This window comes from Ambystoma mexicanum, chromosome 2q (genome assembly GCF_040938575.1).
Source record: "Ambystoma mexicanum isolate Mex_15411 chromosome 2q, UKY_AmexF1_1, whole genome shotgun sequence".
NCBI classification, from domain to species: domain Eukaryota; kingdom Metazoa; phylum Chordata; class Amphibia; order Caudata; family Ambystomatidae; genus Ambystoma; species Ambystoma mexicanum.
The window spans coordinates 306,153,854-306,174,808 of record NC_090924.1 but is presented as its reverse complement, the minus strand read 5'-3'; the positions used below and the strand labels follow the sequence as shown (position 1 = coordinate 306,174,808).

General features: G+C 42.7%; 1 protein-coding gene across 4 annotated transcripts in view; it reads right to left on the bottom strand.

The window, feature by feature from the left end:
• LOC138569359 (uncharacterized) overlaps positions 1-20,955 on the bottom strand; it is a 1,262,132-nt gene that overhangs the window by 1,172,564 nt on the left and 68,613 nt on the right. For all 4 annotated transcript variants that reach the window (XM_069647272.1, XM_069647275.1, XM_069647274.1 and 1 more), the window contains 7 exons: positions 19,246-19,312; positions 15,831-15,989; positions 14,818-15,026; positions 7,463-7,572; positions 6,272-6,387; positions 3,484-3,639; positions 1,534-1,739 (listed from right to left, as the gene is read on the bottom strand). In XM_069647272.1, the coding sequence (XP_069503373.1) occupies positions 1,534-1,739; positions 3,484-3,639; positions 6,272-6,387; positions 7,463-7,572; positions 14,818-15,026; positions 15,831-15,989; positions 19,246-19,312 (1,023 nt within the window). The remainder of the gene's footprint in view (positions 1-1,533; positions 1,740-3,483; positions 3,640-6,271; positions 6,388-7,462; positions 7,573-14,817; positions 15,027-15,830; positions 15,990-19,245; positions 19,313-20,955) is intronic.

Below are 20,955 nucleotides of genomic sequence, written 5' to 3'. Positions count from 1 at the left end.
TCATCATTATGACTATTTATTAATAATGTGTTTTACTTAACTATACTTGTTTTCCAAGATAGCTCCCTTTTTGCATGGAGATTTTTTACATTTATATTATATTTCTGTCTTTTGTATATATTTCTTTTGCTTTGTTAAAAAACAGTGTGCCTCATTACGACCCAGGCGGTAAGTTACCGCCTGGGCCGTGACTTTACCACCATGGCGTAAACTACGTTTACGCCATGGTGGTTGGCGGACTTACCGCCCCATTCCGACCTTGGCGGGGCGGTAAGTCCCCAATCCCCATTTACCCTTCCCCATTCCCATTTTTGCCCCATAGGGCATAATGGGAGTGGGGAAGGCGTTAATTACGCCACCGTAAATTACGGTGGCGTAATTAACTCCATGGTCCCTTAGCGCCATGGATTTTAACACCTGCTAAAAGCAGGTGTTAAAAGCACCATGGCGCTAGGGGACCTCGTAATTGGCGGTAAGGGGTCGGCGCAGCTAACGCTGGCGTTAACCCCTTACCGCCAGGGTCGTAATGAGGCCCAGTGTCTTTTATCTTAATTGGCATTTCCAAGAATGTGTTTCTACTATTTATCAAATCATTTCCAACAAATTGTGGGGCCATTAAGGGCCGCATTCTCAAATGTTCTTGTTCGACCAAGTGATGAGGTGCGCATCTCATCACCTGCGCTTAGAAGGAGCAGACCAGTTCACAGAGGCCATCTGAATGGGTGCATCTTAGAGCCGACCATTCAGATGACCATTTCCATTGCTTCGTGCATCGGCACAAATCAGGGGTGTTGCTCAGCATTTAAAAGCACATCCCAAATTCACAAGTAGGAATAGATTTCAATTGCGTAGAAATTGGGGACATGATCCCTGCGCCTGTTCTGAACAGACGCAGGGGGATGAGCAAATCATGACATGTCATTTTTCACCATGTCATGCGATCACGTCCCCCCTGTACCAACTGACTCGCTAGACGCCACCCCCCTCTCTCCTTGCCATCACCATGTACAACTGTACCATTCTTCTGTGCCCCTCTGTATGCTACACCTGCTTAATATCTGTTCTGTTGCTCCCTCTGAAAAGCACTCTGTTATGCATATGTATTGTTGTATTTCCCTGTAAAGGGCTCTGTTGTTTCTCAAAGATAGGTCCACGCTCAATAAATACCATAATAATATTAATAACAAAAGCTGTTCATGTGTCAGAGCAGACATTTCATATCATCCCTTACTGAGTACAGGACTTGCTGAATGAAGTACTGGGGTTGTGACTGTGACTGAATGCCAATGGAAGTGGGGACCATTACTGGCCTTGTTAACAACCTTGAGATCAGCCACTTTATGATAGGCACCAAAATAAGTCTGTTTTTTAACTTAATGTGCATCTGGGATCCTTGACCAATGGTGGGGTAAACCTAAATGTGAAGTTTAAACACCACTGTGGGTAATTGATCATTACTTGCAATAAATAAACAAAGAAACACCCAGCTGGAGAGTACAAACTCTTTAAGTCAATATCTAGGATATTACTTACACAGCGTGAAGAGAGTCACACGAAACATTGGACAGGATCTGTGTGAGCTGGGACCCAGTGATGCTGGGCAGGAGGATGGACAGTTTATGCTGGAACCAATCTGCATAGTCATTCGTGTTCAGCTGACTCTTCTCACGGACCAGCCGCATGAGGGTCCGATTCAGCATGTTCCCAGAGGCTGTTATGTTCACCAAAGAAAGGTTCCACTGCAGGAAGAAAGAGATGGTTAGCAGTGAACGAAAGCTCCCTAAATCATGACGATTAGCATACTCAGACGAAAAGGTTGTTGAATGCTATCTCTTATAGTAGATTGTGTGGTGTCATGTGGTGCTGTGTGGTTGTATGGCACTGAGGCTTGTATACATGGTTGGCTCCATTACAAAATGCACACACTTTATGCCTGAATCAGGGTCTACAAATTCCTGAAATCTGATCCGAGCTGTGATCTCTCCTGTCCTCTCAATTTAGAACAAGGATTATAGAGGAGATGCTCAATATTCTTTCTAAGGCTGTCGCAAATCTATTCTCCCATATAGAAAGTGCTCTGTCTTACGAGGGGCATTCACTGTGTATGTGGGGTCCCGACACTCATTTGTGAGGTTCAGTAAAGTTAGTGGGCAGAACGAGGAGGGTCCTTAATATCCTCTGGTGGGAGGGGCTCTTTAGAGGATAATCATTATTTATTGTTGAGGGCTGTGCACAGCCCTCATATTCTTAGCTTCTATGGACATTCTTCTATTCACTGTTTCAATTTCTTGCACCTGGGGACAGGGCTCACTCCTTATATGTGTACCATACTCTGCATCTTCAGATTTCTCTATTTAATGTATGTTCATATAGGGGCATGCAATGGCCCCTGTGTACTGCACCCAAAGCTTCCAGTGTTGAATTTAAACACAAACAGATGCACAAGTTACCATATTATGTCAATTTATATAACATTAAGTATAAAACAAATTGCCGAACAATTTAATTTCTATGATTAACAAACATGAATCCTGCTGAAACTCAGCTGAAATGAGCAAAACACTGACTATAGGAGCATTATTTAAACAGAATGTGCAAAAACGAACAATTACTTGTCAGAGCATTCATGGATGACATAACCAATACATCGAAAATGGGTTGCAATTATTAGTAACGAGTGTGGGACGATTAATGCTCACCTGCTGTGGTGCATTTGTATGTAGCTCAGCTGTATCTACTCTGGCCCGTGGACTAGCCTTTACCACCAGGTCAGAAAGAGGGAGAACAATATCCAGCCAAGACCCCACTCTAGACCCTCACAAATGTGGGGTGTATAGCAATGGAGTAGCATCCACCCTCCACCCAGACCCACTGAAATGAGGGTACATGTGTATGAAGGCAACCTGCTAGAGAGATATGTGAACGGTAGTAGGCTACCCCACGACTTAGTAGTTATGTCCACACTGCTGAGTTGGCATAAGTGTTGAAACGGTAGCCCCATTGTATTATAACCTCTGCAGTTACATTATTACCACTGCATTGAATGTGATGACATGTGGCTAAGCCTCGCTTGCTTCAAGCAATCTCACTAATGCTGCAGCATGAAATAATTTGGAAACACTTTACCCACCCAGGGGAATTTCTATTCCTTCTTCACCTTCTATAAGTCAGTAATGAGAAAGTCATAACGCCAGTCTTGTCTTCATACTGGAGACTGCAATCTCTGTTCAACACCATGCAACATAGGGTAGGCCCAGAGAGAGCACTGGAAGGTGGACTGATTTGAGTTGCTCTTGCCTCATTAATAAATCCTAGGGTAATGATAGTAAATTGCAATACCAGCAGATGCTTAAGCACCAAAGAAATCATAATAATGCTGATTGTATGTTTTAAATAGGCACTGGAGTGATCTTATCATGCAGTGTGTGTTGTCCAGAGGTTGTGTAAATTAAATAATCAACTACTTAAGGTTGAATACTCTACCATATTAAACTGTGTGTAGAATTCTGCCAGGTCTGCCAGATTCCTATTGTCAAGGTTGTTAAAGATGGCAGTGATGTTGGAGTCACTGCTGAGAGCACCAGAGAGCACCGTCATATCAGCCAATTGTAGAGAGGTGAGAAGGTCCAGAACATCCAGCTGTCAGGATTGAGAAAAACAAATATTAACAAAGAATGTGGGTGTGTGCGTGTGTGTGTGTGTGTGTGTAAGCAACAATAGATCGTTCCATTCTTGAAAACATTTAGTAATCTTTATATGTCCTTATTTGAATAAACTCTTAGAATCCACTTTACCAGCAGTTTCAGAAGCATATAGTGAATCACTAAAATTAAATCCAGATACTACCATGCGCTGTGGTTCAAAAAATTGTTTTATATGATTATCTCCTCAAAAATCAACTCCACTCCCAAAAACCGTTGTTTCAACTGATATTAATAATAATCACATAAATTCCATGAAAAACGAATCACTGGTAACAAAGTCCCCTCATACTAGTGAAGAAAGCTGAAAAACTTCACCAAAGATTGATCCCTAATCTCAAAACCTCACAAAAACCAACATTATCTCATTAGCGGGCACATGCTAATGTTTCGCCCGTTTTAGGGGTTTCTCCAGGCAGGGTAGTTTAACAATAATTCATAATCAATTCTAATTGCGACACGCAACACAGCTATTTTATGCCTACACATATATTATCAAGCAAGTTGTACCATCCTCGTTACACACTTTCTAAATTGTCGGCCCTATTCATTCAAGTTCTTTATAAATATATTCTTACTACTTGTACTCGTAATTAACACATGTATTCTGATCAATTCACTGTCATCCGGACAGTGACAGAGTTCCTACGCGTCAGCCACGTCCTGCATTCAGGACGAGGCTGACACCTTGGCTTGAAACAATGCGCCCAGTTACAAATGTCTGACACGGAATGAAATAAGAACTCCATCATCATTTTGGTGCAGACATTTTTCAGGCAAATTGATTCAAGGTCAAAGGACTTTAGTTAACTGTGCGGATGTCAGTGGATTGATAATCATATCAAATCTTTTTTTGAACCGCAGCGCATGGTAGTATCTGGATTTCATTTTTGAGTTCTTAATACAGGTTGCTTTTTAGTGTTATAACGACCAGACGACCCATGCAGCATAGGTGGTCTATTAGTAATAGTTAGAGCTCATATTGAACCAAGCAAATTAGAATTGTACTCAATATTAGGGGAGTGCTGCATCACGTTACTAAACACTTAAGGTAGTTTCTCAATCATATAGTGAATTATAATTGTTAAATACACATCATTCAGACTTTCATCAGTGGTGTTCTCAGTCCTGGGCATTGGGCGTTAGCAGGCACTTGCTGCATTGGTGTCTTGATCTTATCAGACGCATCAGTGGCATTCATCATCGCCCCTCATGTTATAATCATGGACAGGAAGGTTTCCATGGAATGTTGTGTGATACTAGGTTGTGCGCTACTAGGTGCATTCCAAACACCCGGAAAGCAATGTTACATGTTCAGAATGATTAGTGACTCCTTTACTTATAATTAAGTATCTTTGAAATGGTCACAATCGATCAACAATTTCAGATATTGATTTTTGATGAATTGTAATTGTTTTTGTGTGTTTGTGGGTAGCCATTTTGGTACTGGTGAGGTCTGTTCCTGCTCTTTAAATTACTTGCTACAACATGATGCATTGATCTGGCAGGGCATGCCATTACTTGCTGTTCTTTAGTAACTTACATGTTTATGAACATTCATTGTGTTATTAAGGCTTTCGGCAGCACTGTGTGTTATTTTTTTTTAATTGTGAGAAGAAGTGTGGTTGTCAGTTTAAAAGATAAAAAAAAAATGTTTTTCCGTGGACTCTAAAATGCTCTCAGATTTCTGGGTGAGAATGCAAGAATCATGCACTGATTTATAGATCCAATTTTACTATATCATTTTTGATTTATCACAATCATTTTCATTGACCTTTAAAGAAGAAACATTTCACTATATATACTGAGAACCAAGCCCCGCAACCTTAATAATATCTAGGCAAAGGTGCCGCATAACAATGATTTAATAAAAAGTAGTTAACTTCACCAGTGAATGTATTTCCAACCCGCTCTAAAAATAAACAATGAATGTGGCACGAAAATTCTACATATTTTTTATTTGAAGTATACTTTTTTAGCTAACTTTCATCACCTGGAATAGGGACATGCCAATAGATCTCCAATAGGCGAAACCAGTATACGTTATTCTTTTGGGCATCAAAGGGGATCAGTTCTGTGCTTTCTGAAAGGACAACATACTGGCCGCCATCATCAATATGCCTTTCACTTGGTTCCGCACAAGGGATCTTCTATTGAGATCTTTTTTGTGCCACAGAAGGAAACCACTCATGATCCCACCTCTTCACTCTGGCACTGAAAATGGCAACATCAATAGCTTTTTGAGTGCCCCTATTTCTAAGAAGAGGTCAACTAAAGTGATCCAATCACATACAAAATAACCAAATCGTCAAAGGAGGGGGCAGCCAATGACCTTATACTATGAATCACAACCCTAGATAGTGTGGGGAGGTGCCCTGTGAAAAAAGAGCCTCTTCTTGAAGAAGGGCGAAGCAAAGGTTAACTGGCAATTGCACAAAAAGCTCATGCAGTGTATGGCATTGTGATGTTTCTGCATGGCTACCTGCTGACATGCGTATTATAATGCACACCACAACCAAAAAGTGCATTTGTTTGTCCAACGGTAAAAAAGTCACAAAAAAATGACTTACGCCATTGAAATTGTTGTTCAAGGAAACCAGGTTTTCATACGTAGCAAACATTTTAAAGTTTCCAAAATTGGCACTAAGCCAAAGAGAGCTGTTTACACCAGTGTTACAAGCAGCACCTGGAAAATAAAGCACATACAAATAACAATATCACCGAGATCCAAAACAATAGAAATGTGGCTCTTCATTTATCAGTTAATTTTGGCAAATTCTGCACTCAAGAGAACTTGCAGGCAGTTCTTTGAAGGTTCCAGAATGAGGGCGCTGCCGTGGAAACCGGCGTCCTTTGTGAATCCACAGCACAAGGATAACACATGCAACCATGACCCTGTGGGAAATCCATCAACAGGGCAGGTACTAGATTTCTGAGTTTAGGCAGAGGGATTCCTAGCCACTTCACTGGGCCCACCAACTAAAATCACAGGGATCACCAATAAGCCACGGCCTGACCATTGGCCACGGTATCAAATCGCCTTGGGTATGACTGGGCCATAAAGAGTTTACTGACAGCTGCCTTGTTTCTGATCACTTTGGCAAACTACTGGAACACATGAGCGTGCGCATACACACTGACATAAACATGCAATTGATCAGACAGCCACAAATACGCAAAAACAAAACTAATACACACAAACCTTAAAACTCAGTGCTTCACCGCGTCTATACCGTGGGCTCTGCACCTTCTTCTGTCAATCTCCTTACTCATTCTGGAGGTATTGCTACGCTACAGCGTCACGAATTGGAGACCTTTAATTACTGCTTCGCAATTACCAAGTACCAAAAACAATTAAGCCTAGCGTCAACGGTCTTCCTGGAGACAGCGTGTAAAGATCACAGTTTAAAAGCGTTACATTTTTAAAAAGGAAAGTAAGCCGTGGGGTCCTGCCCTCTGGAACAATCTGCACCTAGAATTGGATGAGATCAAGAGCAGGTTACGGGTGAAACACTGGGGGCCAGTAGGTAGACGCCTGCTGGTGAGGCGCATTTTAGATGGGTGCAGTGTTAGATACTTGAAAGTGTCTGGGAGAAAAGCGGTTCGAAGGCCATGGGACAATGAGTTGGAAACCCAGGGAGAATGCCTGCATAGATTTACTGATTTTGGCAATGCCCTGCTTTAGCAGATGCGTTCTATTAGTAGTGCACAATCGCCATCCCTTCCATTTTGCGGCCTCTCTGTTTTCATGTTGCACTTACCAGGAGATGTGGTGGAAATGGCCTGTAGGTGAGTCCGCACAAAAGAGTCATAGACCGTGCCCTGGGTCTTCCAAGTCATTTGTGCAAATTCAGAATTCAGCCCTTGAACTCTGGAAAACAGGTGAGAGAGAAGCATATCAGAGATAAGTCAGGCGCGGGTTAATTTCAAAGGAAATTGCAGAGGAAAATCCCAGAAGCCACAGAGTCAAGGAAATCACTAAGCGCCCGATTCATGGAATTTTTTGAATGGTTCAAAGTGACTTTGACAAGTGACTTTGCGCTGCCGAAACAAACCCTGAATCATGGAAGCGTGCAAAGTGTATTTTTGCAGTGTACAGTCCGTGCAAGTCAGTGCATAGTACTTTTTGCAGTACAAAATGACTTTGCACAGACTTTGCACTGCAAAAATACAATTTGCGCCGTTCCACGAATCAGGGTTTGTGTCAGCAGTGCAAAGTCACTTTTCAGCAGTGCAAAGTCACTGTTAACCATGCAACAAATTCCATGAATCGGGCCCTAAGTTGCGTGTAGGTTTAGTCGGCATAGCAATGTTTCCAGTTCAGCCTATCGGTGGAAGGCACTGTTCAGACCCCCCAGCTTATAGTGATTTTGCAATCCAGCAAAATGCATCGAAAACGCTAGTTTTGCGCAAAAACAGCATTTTTTTTAAAATAAAAAAACAAATCTGCAAAAAGGAATGTTATAGAAAAAAAACTACTCAGGGTGCCAGGTTCTCCAAACTTTGTTTTTTTTATGCAAGAAATGAAATGCGCTAACACATCTCATCACTTGCGCCCAAAAAAATATGCACGCCCATTCAGATGGCCTTTTTCACATCCTTGAGCAAATATGACGGCGTTTCTGCCAATTTAAAAGCACATCCCACCTTTGCAAGCAAGATGCACTTTTTAAATGTGTTGTAGGCAACCCTACGTGCACTGGATGTGGGGGTGCCACTGCATGACAAGGTCTTCCCTGGCCCTGTCATGCATTTCTTTGAAGGTATGAACCGCTGCTGTCATTCTGCTTGCATTTCTGTTCCTCAAACAGGACACAAATGCGTTTTTTGGGTCGCATTTTACAGTGGCAGGCCCCTGAAGGGCCTGTCCCTGAGAAAGGCGCTGAGAGCTTGAAGAACACTGTCGGGAGAGCGCTTCTATTCAAGTTACTACCCATTTTGACTGACAAAAATCAATCGAAAGGTACAATTTGACCTATTTCGGCCAGTAGTATTCGATCAATTTTTATAAATACCAAACATGTGTTGTGGGGGTGTCACCCGCTCCTCATGTTCAGTATTTTTGGGCTTAGGGGTTGCAGGGGTGTCCCCCGCTTCCTCAAAATTGGAGGCGGGAGACCAAAAAAATACTAAAAAGGGACCCTGCGGAGTCGGATCCAACCCGCGTTAGAGGGACGGATCTGACACCGCAGGGTTGCAGGGGATGCGGCAGCGACCAAGCAGTTAATAGGCGAGGGGGTGGGTTGGTGCTGAAGGTACATTTTGGGTTGTTTGGCTGAAGTGCAAATCAATTTGCGGAGAAATTGGCTACGGTCAATTCCGCTGCAAATAATTACACTTAGGGCAAACAACCCAGAACCCTATTCAAAGCAGCTGGCCAGCGCACAATTTGCGCTACAGCTCAAGCCCGTGGAAATGTGCCAGTCACCTTTGATAATAAGGTGACCTGTTCATTTCCAAAAATAGGTTGTGTAAAAATAGCATATCCTCGGCTCTATTTTTAAATGCCCCATTTTTTTGAGGATCGGGGTCAAAACCTACATTTTGATTTTTTTTTTAAATGGTCACACTATGAGAGGGAAAGGAGAGAGAGGGAAAGTGATGGGTGAGATGTGAAGTGATAGGCAAGAAAGCAGAGGGAGAGGAGAGTGTCAGAGGAGGAAGCGGTGCACAACAGAGCAGAGGAAGCAGTGATGCGGTGGACCAGAAATCTGAGAGCAAGCGGAGGTACAGAAAGTAGAGGGAGCGTGTGGTCAGTGAGCCAGAAAGCAGAGAGGAAGCGGTTGGCCAGAAAGAGGCAGTGAGCTGCAGATTGGGAAAAAGGATGAGTGGACAGTGCGATAGAATGGGAGAAAGGATGCAAGATGCAGAAGCAGCACAAAAGAATGAAGGACAGTATATTGGGAGAGGAATTGTAGAGTGTAAGGTGTGAGTTGGGAGTATGATTTGGAGTGTGGCAGGGGCTGGCGAGTGCAAATTGTGACTTGACAGTGTGACATGGCGCGTGAGTATTTGTATGACAGAGTAAGAGGTTCAGGAATGCAGGTTGTGATGGGGAGTTGTATAGATGTGTGATGTGCATTGGTGAAAGAGGTGTGTTGATGTTTGGGGGATTGGGGAAAATAGGAGGGGAATATTTTCATCATTACAACCGATAATTATCAATTTAGTTAATACTATTAAACAGGCATGCACATTAAACCAAAATGTAGCCAAATCAAACACTATTCTGCCAAGCCAGAGACATCTGGGACTCTTCCTATTAAATTAATACAAAAGATAGATAATATTGATACCCTGGCTCTCTTGTAGCCTTGTACTCTGCCTATTCCCTGCAATGTGGCAATCTTACACCCTCCAGCTAATACAAAATATCCCGCAAAAATGATGCAATAAATAAAGGTTTGTGCCGCACAATTTGCCATTTCATGCCGCTAAATTTGCCATTTCATGCTCCAAAATGTTCCATTTCTTGCTGCAGAATCCTGGAAGGTCTGACTGTTTAAGCAGACTGTAGTTGAAATTACTGTGCAAACGTGGGCAATTTAATTTCTAAACCTTTGCAGGAAATTGTCCCCGAAATGTCAAAGCTTTCATGAAATTTGCGATGTTTTGCAAAATGAAATAAAAACGAACGTAAACAGGAAACGTGTGTGGGGAAAACACAATAGGTTTTGTGATATTAAAAATCTGGAAGATTAAAGCAGCATATTGTGCAAAATGACTATCTGAAATGTTAGCCATTTGTTCCTTAGTGTATAGCATTTTAATTGTGCAGATTTGTATCATGTATCTTGCTTAATCTATTTGCCAAATGCTAAGCAAAGTGGCTCAATTATTTTGCTGGGAACAAAGACAGTTCAAAAGGTTTCATTTACAAATCTCTACAACGAATTGAAGATTAAAATAAATGAATGGCATATTTTAGAGAATAAAAATAAGTGATATAATTATTTTTAAAAAGGCCCATGACTCGTATTGTTTGTATAGTGTTGTTCCTATGAAATTGGTGGAAATTCCTTTTTGAGTGTTTCCCTTATTTTGCTGGTAGAATTCATTAGCAAAATATGTGAAAACTCCATTATTCAAAATTAAGGATTGTTTTTTTCCGAATCTGTGTATATTTCACACAGATGTTCACTTTAGGATTCAGCATATAGCTAGTATAGCATACAGAAATGGATCTTAAGAGACCGGCCCCCCTTAAGCCACTTTTTAACGAGGAAGCTCATGTTAAACCTTTTCAACATCATAAGTAGCAGCCGCTCAACTAACAAGGCATTGCTGTGCTTAATCCCTGATTGCCAATTTACCCCAACGTCGTGGTTGACATCAAAACTGTTCAATGGGCACACGGGATACACTGTGTTCACATATTGACATGGTTGACTCCAAGTGAGGACCTAGACCCACAGTGACCCAGCTGTTGACGATAACCCTAGCGGCTAGCGCCGCGGTCTGCAACCTTTGGCTCTCCTGATGTTTGGGCTACAAATGCCATCAGCCCAGGCTGACATAGTCAATGGTTAGAGATTATGGGAGTCGTAGCCCAAGAAGAGCTGCATGTTGCAGAACCATGGTCTAGTGACTACTGAATAGCTGAACACAGAGATTTGGGTACTAATGAACATTGCATTTTACTGTACATTACAATGTTATGTGGATTATAAAGAGATGATGAGGCCAATTCAGCAGGATGTGCATGGGAGCAAATCGGGAGAGTCCAGTGAGCATCCCAGATTGGATCTTGCAACCATATCCTTGATTCGGAAAGTCCAAAACTGAAGCAATTCTGGAGCTGCGTTGAGCACCTTTGAGAGTCTCATGTTCAAATGAGATTCACACAGATATACCCAAGGGAATCTCATGGATGATTTGGTCAGCTCCAAGTTTGCTCTAGGTTTAGGCTTTGTGAATCAGCTATTAAGTAGCCAGAGTAAATCTGGGATTCTCCTGGTTTGCTCCAGTGCAAATATTTGTGAATTTACCCCAGTGTAGTAAACTATGCATCAGAAAGTGTGATCTCTGTCCTGCTTTCAGCGCAGGGGCGCGTTGATTGATGCTTGGATCACACCACTCAACTTTCTGGATCTTGGAATACATTCCGGGATCACAAGTCCCACTAAGTGAGCAAAGGATAAATAAGGGAGCCCTGTTTGGCTGTTTTGGAAGCAGTACCCAACCTCTACTGTAGAGCACAGAAAAACATCTTGACACTCAGGGTTGGATTATATTGAAGTTAAGCATTTAGCTGGAACATCTAATTGACCACTTAGCTCAATCATACAGTAGGCCATGTTTACATGAAAGATGCACACCAACACAATACGCTGTTACCGGATTATACGGTTCCATGTCTTAAAATCGCGGCAAAAATGGCTGTGTATACAAAATATTGCGGCAGAAATGCTGTGGTTTTACCGCCACCATCATGTAAAAGATGCGGGGAACACCCCTGCAACCCCCAGACCCATTATACTATTTAAAGGGAGCGGGGGACACCGCCCGCAATCCCTGCTCTCCTTAAATGGTATAATGGGGTACACTTTTACCATGTCAAACCACAGCATTTTCCACGATTTTATTACCTGATAACGATTATACATGTATTTCTTAAGAAACACTACAGACAAGTGAAGACCAAAGCTTACTATCTAAATGCCTCCCTACACAGCATAAACAAAAAGAGAAGGGCATTTCCGGTGCTCTTTCTACACCATTCTTTCATTAAGTCATCTCATTAGTGGGAGAACCACATCGCTTTTCACAAAACCTGAAGGCACAGAGACACATTATTTCTCGGTGACAGATACATCTGCATCCCGCATGTGTAGATAATCTAACAGCATTACATTTGAAGTGCAGGGCCACATGATCTATATGTGAAGTGCATAAGCAGATTATAAATGGATGAAGAGAATTCTGTTAATTTATAAATCAAATCTCTAAATTTACAAAGCAGAACTTTGGGCCAGAACGTAGCTGGGACCAAGATGGCCCCGTCTTGTAAGAGCTCTGGTGCTGGATTCACTCATGGGGCATGCTCCTCCATCCCTCAGTGTATGTGGTGGCTGCAGGTTGGAAATCCCAAAGTTATCAGCGTGCCGAGCCACTCCTCACTTGAGTGCGGGTTGGGGGAAAAGGTTCCCAGGATGAGTCAGTAAACCACGTTTTGCCCTGGATTTTGTCTGGGAGCACATCATAAACTTTATTGCAGAAGTCAGTTCTAGGGAGGACTACTGTGAGGACTATGGCCATCCTGTGAGGAAGCAGTAAATCAAGGAGCTTAATCCTGGGCTACATTAAAGCTGATAGTATGATCAATATTGCTTTGTGGCTGGCCAGGCAGTGATACTCAATTCTCCCTGTACGTTGTCACCCATTATTCCCACCGTGATTCATATATGATATATATGTTTCATTGTCTGGGATACTTTTAAAACAATAGTATTCTGATAAAATTTCCTAAATTATAGGGGCAATGCACAATAAATAATTAAACGCAAAGGACATTGTGATTTCCACTGCCTCAAGAGTGCAACATGGATTTGATGGTAGCAAACTAATTAAACCAACCCAGAAAACTGAGGAATACATTACATATTCTTTGACAATGCCTAGAACACATCCTTCTGGTGGAAGTGCTGGACCCCTGACATTGACCTAGCAAAGTGGATGAAAATCTCAGTATTCTAATGGATTGCAATTCTCACCAGAACCTCAAGCTAAAAACACATTTTGCCTGTTGTGCATTCCACCCAAAGCCTTTGCCATCAATGTCTTTTCGCGTCTGAATCAGGTTAGACTCTGGGAACATTTTATATCTTCAGCGACTGCTCAGTTCAGCTGCACGCCTTTTGACCACATCATCGAGATTTACTCAGAAATTATAAGGTTTCTCCATTGGTTTCTAGCTGCGTGCCAAATTTAAATCTCCATGTCTGGCGCATGAAGGCCTCTATGACTCAAGAAGTCGCCCCCCTTTTAAGATTGACTTGCCAGCTCCATGCCAATTTTAAGTCCCCAGGCCTAGCCTAGGAAGCCCTCTATGGAGCTCCCACTTTTAAGATTGACTAGACGTAGATCCCGGGGGAATCTCTGCACCACAGATCAGGCTAAAGGTGCCTGATTTCAGGAGAAAGAGGATCAGTGGAGACAGTATTTTGTCTTCTAGTTCCCTAACTGTGGAACACTTTGCCTGTAGCCATTCAAAACCATCCTCATCATCTGCGGATTATAAGAGACATACAAATATGTCCCCTCTCCAAAATATAACTCGGAACAGCTTCAAGTAACCCCTTCACCTGATTTTCCTCTTTACTGACAAATGTTCTTGCTTTACAAGTACACAAACTTCACAACCACACCAGTCCAAATGAAGGAAATTATTCAGGAAAGCTGCTATCTGTGTAGCCCTGAAATTCAATATCAGTAGGGTATACACGCATTTCACCGCTGTATTTTTCATCGCAGGTTTTTTCATCGCCGTTTTTATTTCGAAAATAAACAAATCGTTTTTTTGTTTTTGGGGGGGTTAAAAAATTAAATATATGGTTGTGGGTGTAAGGGAATAAAAAACAAAAAAAATAAGGGGGGATTGGGGGAGTAACCCCCCCAAATAAAAATTAAAAAAAACGAGTTTTTCAAAAAGAAAACGGCGATGAAAAAACCTGAGATGAAAAATACCGCGGAAAAATAACATAGAACCATCAGTAGAAGTCAGGACTCGAGATTAGAGAAGTATTGTCCAATGTTCTCCGTTAACAAATCTAGTGGTGTCACCATGCATCCTCACGTTGGCCTGCTGATCAATTCAGATAAGGCTTTATCAACAACTAGACAGAAGACAATGGGGCAATCCACTGACGCAGCCTCCAATCAAATCCCATTGTATTATGAATGTGGTTCACTGCTTGCATGGAAAAGAGCAAAACAATTGTTAAGCTTTGATATGAGGGTTTACTTGATTAGAATGCATTGTTTGCCTTACATTTAAAGGTAGGGAGTAAAATATCCTAATCTCACAATCGTATCCAAAGCCCTGGTTTAAATTTTATGTTGTGAATGAACCGACAGGTCACTCCAATTTACAATAAAAAGAAGACCTAACACGTACATTGCCTGATATGATTGGCAGTCCAAGGTCATATTCTGTAGGCATTGGAGGATGTCAGAGGTCACTGCAGACAGGAAGATCCTGAGTCGTTTCTGGAACCAATCCGCTGCAGTTCCAGGGCTGCTGAAGGTCGTCAGGTTGCTGAGCTTTGCATTCCATATTGCAGTCAAAAAGACATCCTTCGATGGAACTGAGCTGGTGTTCGTTGTCTACAAGAAGGGCGAGATCATTAGCCATTACAATCAGATGAACATAATGGTAGTAAAAGGCGTAAGGAGAAGTACGGAAGCCTGCTACCTGATCGACCAATTCCATCAGCGCATTCAGGCACTAGGCTGCCTTACTCTCTCTTATGCAGCTCACCATCAGAATCCAAATGTTTGCAATCAGAAAACATTTATGCATAAAAATGTAACATGCTTCAAACATCTCGGAATGGGCATTGTCTACTACAGAAGTCAATATATTTCCATTCTACATTAGAAAGAACAATAATTGGCCTTAACCATGAGCTGTCGGGGCCCATTTCAGTCTCTGGACTTACTGCAATAAGCAATGGCTAAATGTACGCAGCGTGTGCCATGGCCCATGTACTAATACTTCATTCAAATGTATTAAGATATTCTCTCTATTTTTTGCAAATTCTTCGAGGTCCGACAGCTGAAAAAGCTGAGACATACAAGTTATATCTGCAATCAATTACCATTCAGTGGGATCCACAACCCGGACTATCTCTGTGGACCATGATGTTTCCAATAAGCATCCACTTTCTGATGTTATGACATTTATCAATGTATTTGAATATGATTCGTCCATTGCCACTTATAGCTCAGCTACGCTCCTTTGAGACAAGGTAAATGTGCAACAAAGACTTCAAATGTGTCCACCGAAGCTTATGAGTTGTTAATTCTTTCAGTGGTCACCACATAGCTGGCCAACACATCCAAGCACATGGAATGTGGCCACTCTACATTGCCCAGACATTTTACTGCATATTTCGAGTTCCTTCTTACCTGGTTATTGAGGCTTTCCAGTGCAAGCTGGAGTTGGGAGTCATTGAGTTTAGTGAAGAGCAACGTCAGCTGTGGGGTGTTAAAACTGAGGCTTCCAGTCACCATGTGGTTCAGCAGCTGCGATATGTTATCACTCGTCAACGCAAATAGATCAGCTTGCTAGAGAAAAGACAATGAATAGAGTGTGGAGCATCAGAACGGTTTTGCAGCATCTGTTTCCGCAATGGGTTCCTAGTAATTGCACAGCTCGATGCTAACAGGGGGAGGTGTGTCAGGTCGGAAGAGCAATAACGTATTTGCCAAGGGAAAATCTTCACCCACTGTTACCTGTGTGATGTGCTGCCCTGTTCACGGGCCATGGCAATCACACAATAAGCTATCTTCTCGAAGGGCAATGACCATAATTTGTATTTAAGCAATATGAACCGAGTAGGGGGGGCCTTTACTGTTCAGGTAATGCCCCCAAGGCCATAGTTAGAAGGCCAAGCGAAGCGAGGGCTTTAACGGAGCCCCAAGGGCATTACATGACCTTTGAGGGCCATATTGCCATTAGTACCCTGGCACGTCATACCGGGGTACTAATTGCAATTTTTATCGAGTTGAGAAACGGCGCAGCGACCATTTCTCGATTCAAGAAAAAAAAAGCAAAATAAATGGCCACCGGGGATCGGGAGATACATGTAGTCTCTTCTCCCTTTCCATGGCGGCCATTGAAATCAGGGTAAAAATAAAAATGACCACCATGGAACAGGAAGAAGGGACCACATGTAGTCCCTTCTCCCTTTCCACGGCAGCCAGTTGCGGAAGGAAACCAGAAGCGGCAGCGTTGAGGGAGCCTTGTCAGCCAAGTATTGCCCCGGCAACGGCCAATGAACTTACTTGTAACAAGCTCATTGACCCTCGCTGGGTACTAATTGTTTTTTAATTCTGCTAATCTAATGTGTCATTTCGTCTGTTCCCACATCTCCTCTGATATTCAAATGCTGTGCTTATTAATATAGCAAAATGAATTTGGTTCAAGAGTGACAACTCTTTACAGTGACTATATGTGCCTCCATCAACGCTGAAGCTTCTTCAAATCTTTAAACTACGATAAGCTTTACAAACATAACACCCACTACATTAAAGCACAAGGACGTATGCGCATGACAACCATTACCCAGGTGTTGAATTACTGTGATACGGCCCTAGGTGCCTGGCAAAGAAGTGGGGATGCCACAGTTGGGAACCCTCACAGAAAATGTTTGATGATTACCTATTGGAAGACAGTACAGTGGGAAATCGCAGAAAGGGGAGCGCAGTGGTGAAAGGTTTGTATGTGGCACCTTAGTGAAGATAGTGGATACCTTTTCTTCATGACGGTCTAGGGCTGTGCCTTGGAAATATCAGTGAACAGGAGACTGACATATACAACAATTGAGAGCCAACACAATCCAGAAGCACTGATGCAAATGGCATGTAATCAGAAAAGCTATTAATCAATAAGAGTTTGCAAACTGCTATACAGTTTAGGCATTAAACATGCAAGCCAGCATCTGGATGCCATGCTTAGTTGGGCATGTAGAATAGCAGGAGAAGGGATGTTTGGCAGCAACATTATTGGGACATTTAAAAAGATGTGTGTGTGGCAGACAAAATGGTGCATAAATGTCCTTAGCGCAGTGGAGGGCATCCTACTGCCCTCTAGATGTTTCAGCCTACGACTCCCATGAACCCTCACCTTTGACTATGTTGAAGCGGTCTAATGGGATTAGCAGTGAAAAACATCTGGAGGGCCAAAGATTTTCCACCACTGCTTTAGAGATGGGAACATTTGATGGAAAGATGTATTGTGAAACTGGAAACCTTGACCACATCACTGTTGTCATTCCATTGACTCCCAATCACGAAGCAAGCGCCATCTCAAGTAAACAGTATATCTGTGGTCATGTACACTAATTGATGTCTGTCATCCAGAAACTGTAAAGTTTGGTACGAGTGTATCTTCTGACAAAAAACAAAAGAGGTAATGGCTGGAAGGTTTAGAATTCATCTAAACTTCTAGCATTGCTCTGGACAACCCTCCAGCCCATCGTTCTTTGCCTGCCAAGCCATTCCAGAAAAGGGAAAGACCATATGCATATCAGGCCTGGTCACACCCCAATAGGGGCCGTACACCGGGAACAGCTTGGTCACGTCCATTCTGCACGAGACCACAAGCAACATAGATATGTCTCGTCCTCAGGGGTCATCATCTGTGAGGTGTAGCATGGGTTGCTAGGCACAGCAGGTTTGGGTCCAACGTCTGTCGCTATCGCTGCCGCCAGGATAATGAGACCATGGCGTGCCCAACCAAGCTTCCTAAACTTAATTTTGGGAACACTACTGGGAGCCTGAATGACAACCACCCGGAAACGCAGAGCGGGTTCAGAATTGAGAGACCAGAAGTAAGGCAGTCATATTCGGGGTTGGCTTTCTTCAGCCACTGATGGTGGCCCTAAGGTGGATTAAAGACGGGAGACACTTGAGGAGGAGCAGTTGTAATCATGATGAAAACAGCAGTACGCGATATTTAACAAAGAGAAGGGACAAAGTTCATGTGAGTAGAGTCCTCATCTTGTCTCTACATTAGACCCAGAGACATTGGCATGTCAGAAGGAACTACCGTTCATCAGGAAAGAACGGCATATCCCTACAATTCCGGCAACTCAGATTCCCCTTGAGAGACTTTGTGTGAATCACTGGGCGGAGACCTTTATTTTTTGCCACAGATTTATGTGGCTAAAGCCTTCCTAACAGACCTTCAGAATAATAAATAGGAAACGCCTGCCCAGGGTGATGCTCCGTGCTGCGTGCCTAGAGTGGGCACAGGGAATGTCTGACCAGCTCCGCCTCAAGGAAACCATGGTGTGTCCGTCCCAGAGAGCCGCAGTGGAGGTGCCTGTTGTGTGTTCAACCTTTTGTCCTTAGGTTTCCTTTCATCCCTATGCCATCCCGCATCTCATCTTTTGTGCCCAAAAAGATTTGGGAACATACCCCCAGTGCATGCATGCACGGAGCAATTTCTGCATGCACGCATTCACTTTCTTAATCACTCCTTACGTCAAATGCACATTGTTTCTACTTGAGTGTCTCACTCGGTAGTAAAACCATTTCAGGAGTCAGGTTCTCAATTCACATATCTGTTGCATTCAAAAAGCGCAGCGAAGTATGGAATCAAACAATCAACTCATTCATAACGCACACTTGAAAGTAAAATCATTGAATGAAAAATGACTGCAACAAATGCATGCACTAAAAATCATAGTCCGTTTAACACAAGTGTACATATCTTTCATAAAGTCAAAGAATCAGCAGACTACAAACTGGCTAAAACCTAAAAACGTATTGCTTCAGTTTCCAAGGTTTGCCGGATAAAGGTTTGTAAAATACTTACACCCGCACAGGAATAGTTGGCGATGCTCCCGGGCAAGATCGGTGTCAAAAGCGCTGAAACGTCCGTGCTAAGGCAAGAGAGATGGAAACAGACACAATGGCCGCAGGTTAGGCAACTGGCATTATTCCCTCAAAATATACTCTAATGTGCAAATCCTCAGGGGCACCAGGAAACCATAAAATAGGTGTGCAGATATCTCAGTAGAGAGAAAATACAGCTGCGAGGCCAGGAAATGCATTGCAATTCTCCATGTAACAAAAGTACACATATACACACATGATTCACCTTCTTCCATGAAGTTCTGGTGCACTCGACACCATTAGTGATGGACACATAATGCATGTATTTGCAGGAGCACTGCCACAACCTATTGTTGGCACGTGTACTACAAATCAATGCCACATACGACCAGGCAAAAACACATACTCTAGGCAACATAATGCCCTCATCGCTATCCATTCATTTGCGTTGACATATGTTGTGTCGCTTTACAATGGGCCTGTAATGTTGTTGAGGGATTCTGTTTTCTTGTTAATAAACCCTGGCACCAATGCCTGAGTATTTACAAATACACCAGAACTCCAAAGGTGCATTAGTGGACCCTGACACGTGTTCCCCATTACACATTGTGTACATTACATCACCTGTAAAGACAATCTGCCTTTCCATTGGTGGACATGTCTAATTCAGGTGGGTGATGTGTAATACCAGAGCCTAAGAAGTGATGCATAAAGGCACTTTTAATTATCTGCAAGACCCTCAGAACAAGCTCTTATGGTGTTATAGTCACAGTTTAAAAAAAAAAGTAGCTGCCAAATCCTGTGTGCTAGTGCTCAATTACTTAATGTCACAACTAAAATGATGGGGAAATTCTGGAACAGCGTCGAGGAACCTTTTGTCTGAACGAGTAGATCCTGGGTACGATCGAGCAGTGTCCCATTCATTTAATTATGGAGAAGTAAACTAAGGTTGGGGGGAGCAGTGTGTGCCTGTCCTTTCTGTTTCCTAGTACAGCATTCGCACCTGCTCATAGAAGTGTAGGCCGGGAGATAATGAAGACCATGGGCCTGTCGCGCACACCTCTTAGAATACATCCACAACCCCAGGATCTCGAGGCCACCGTTGGGTATGGGCTAATTAGGGAGAGGAGTGACTCTCTGTATTCCTCTTGCAGGTGCAACAGGAGTGAATGTTAGCCTATCTATTAACGGGGCGTAAGGAGGCGCTTTAATCAGGGAGCCAAGACGCTTGGTGAGAAATGTCCTCCTGTAATCGTTTATGCCGGTGATGCAGACTTATTCGCATGCACTGCTTTGGCATGCCAAAGGTTGGTCACAGCTCACAGAAATTAATGCCATTTAAGTGTATAACCTAATCTTGGGAAATCCTGTGCAAATTTGTAATTGTAATTGTAATTTGTTATTTATAGCGCGCTTAATACCCAGAGGTTTCTAAGCGCAGACTCTGGGATCGGATCTGTGTTGCTCGACGTCGTCTTGCTTCCAAGACGAGTGCGTTGCCCCTGAGCTATCCTTCTGAGAGGATTTATAAGTTTTTATGCCGGAGGATTCACAAAACCAGGCAAATTGAATACGCTATTTTCTAAATGCAGGAATTTGGCTACCTAGATCTAAGATTATCAATTGATTTGACCTGGATAAACCACTCTAGAAAAAAGGCAGCGTACAACCGCCCGAAATCCCGAAATTA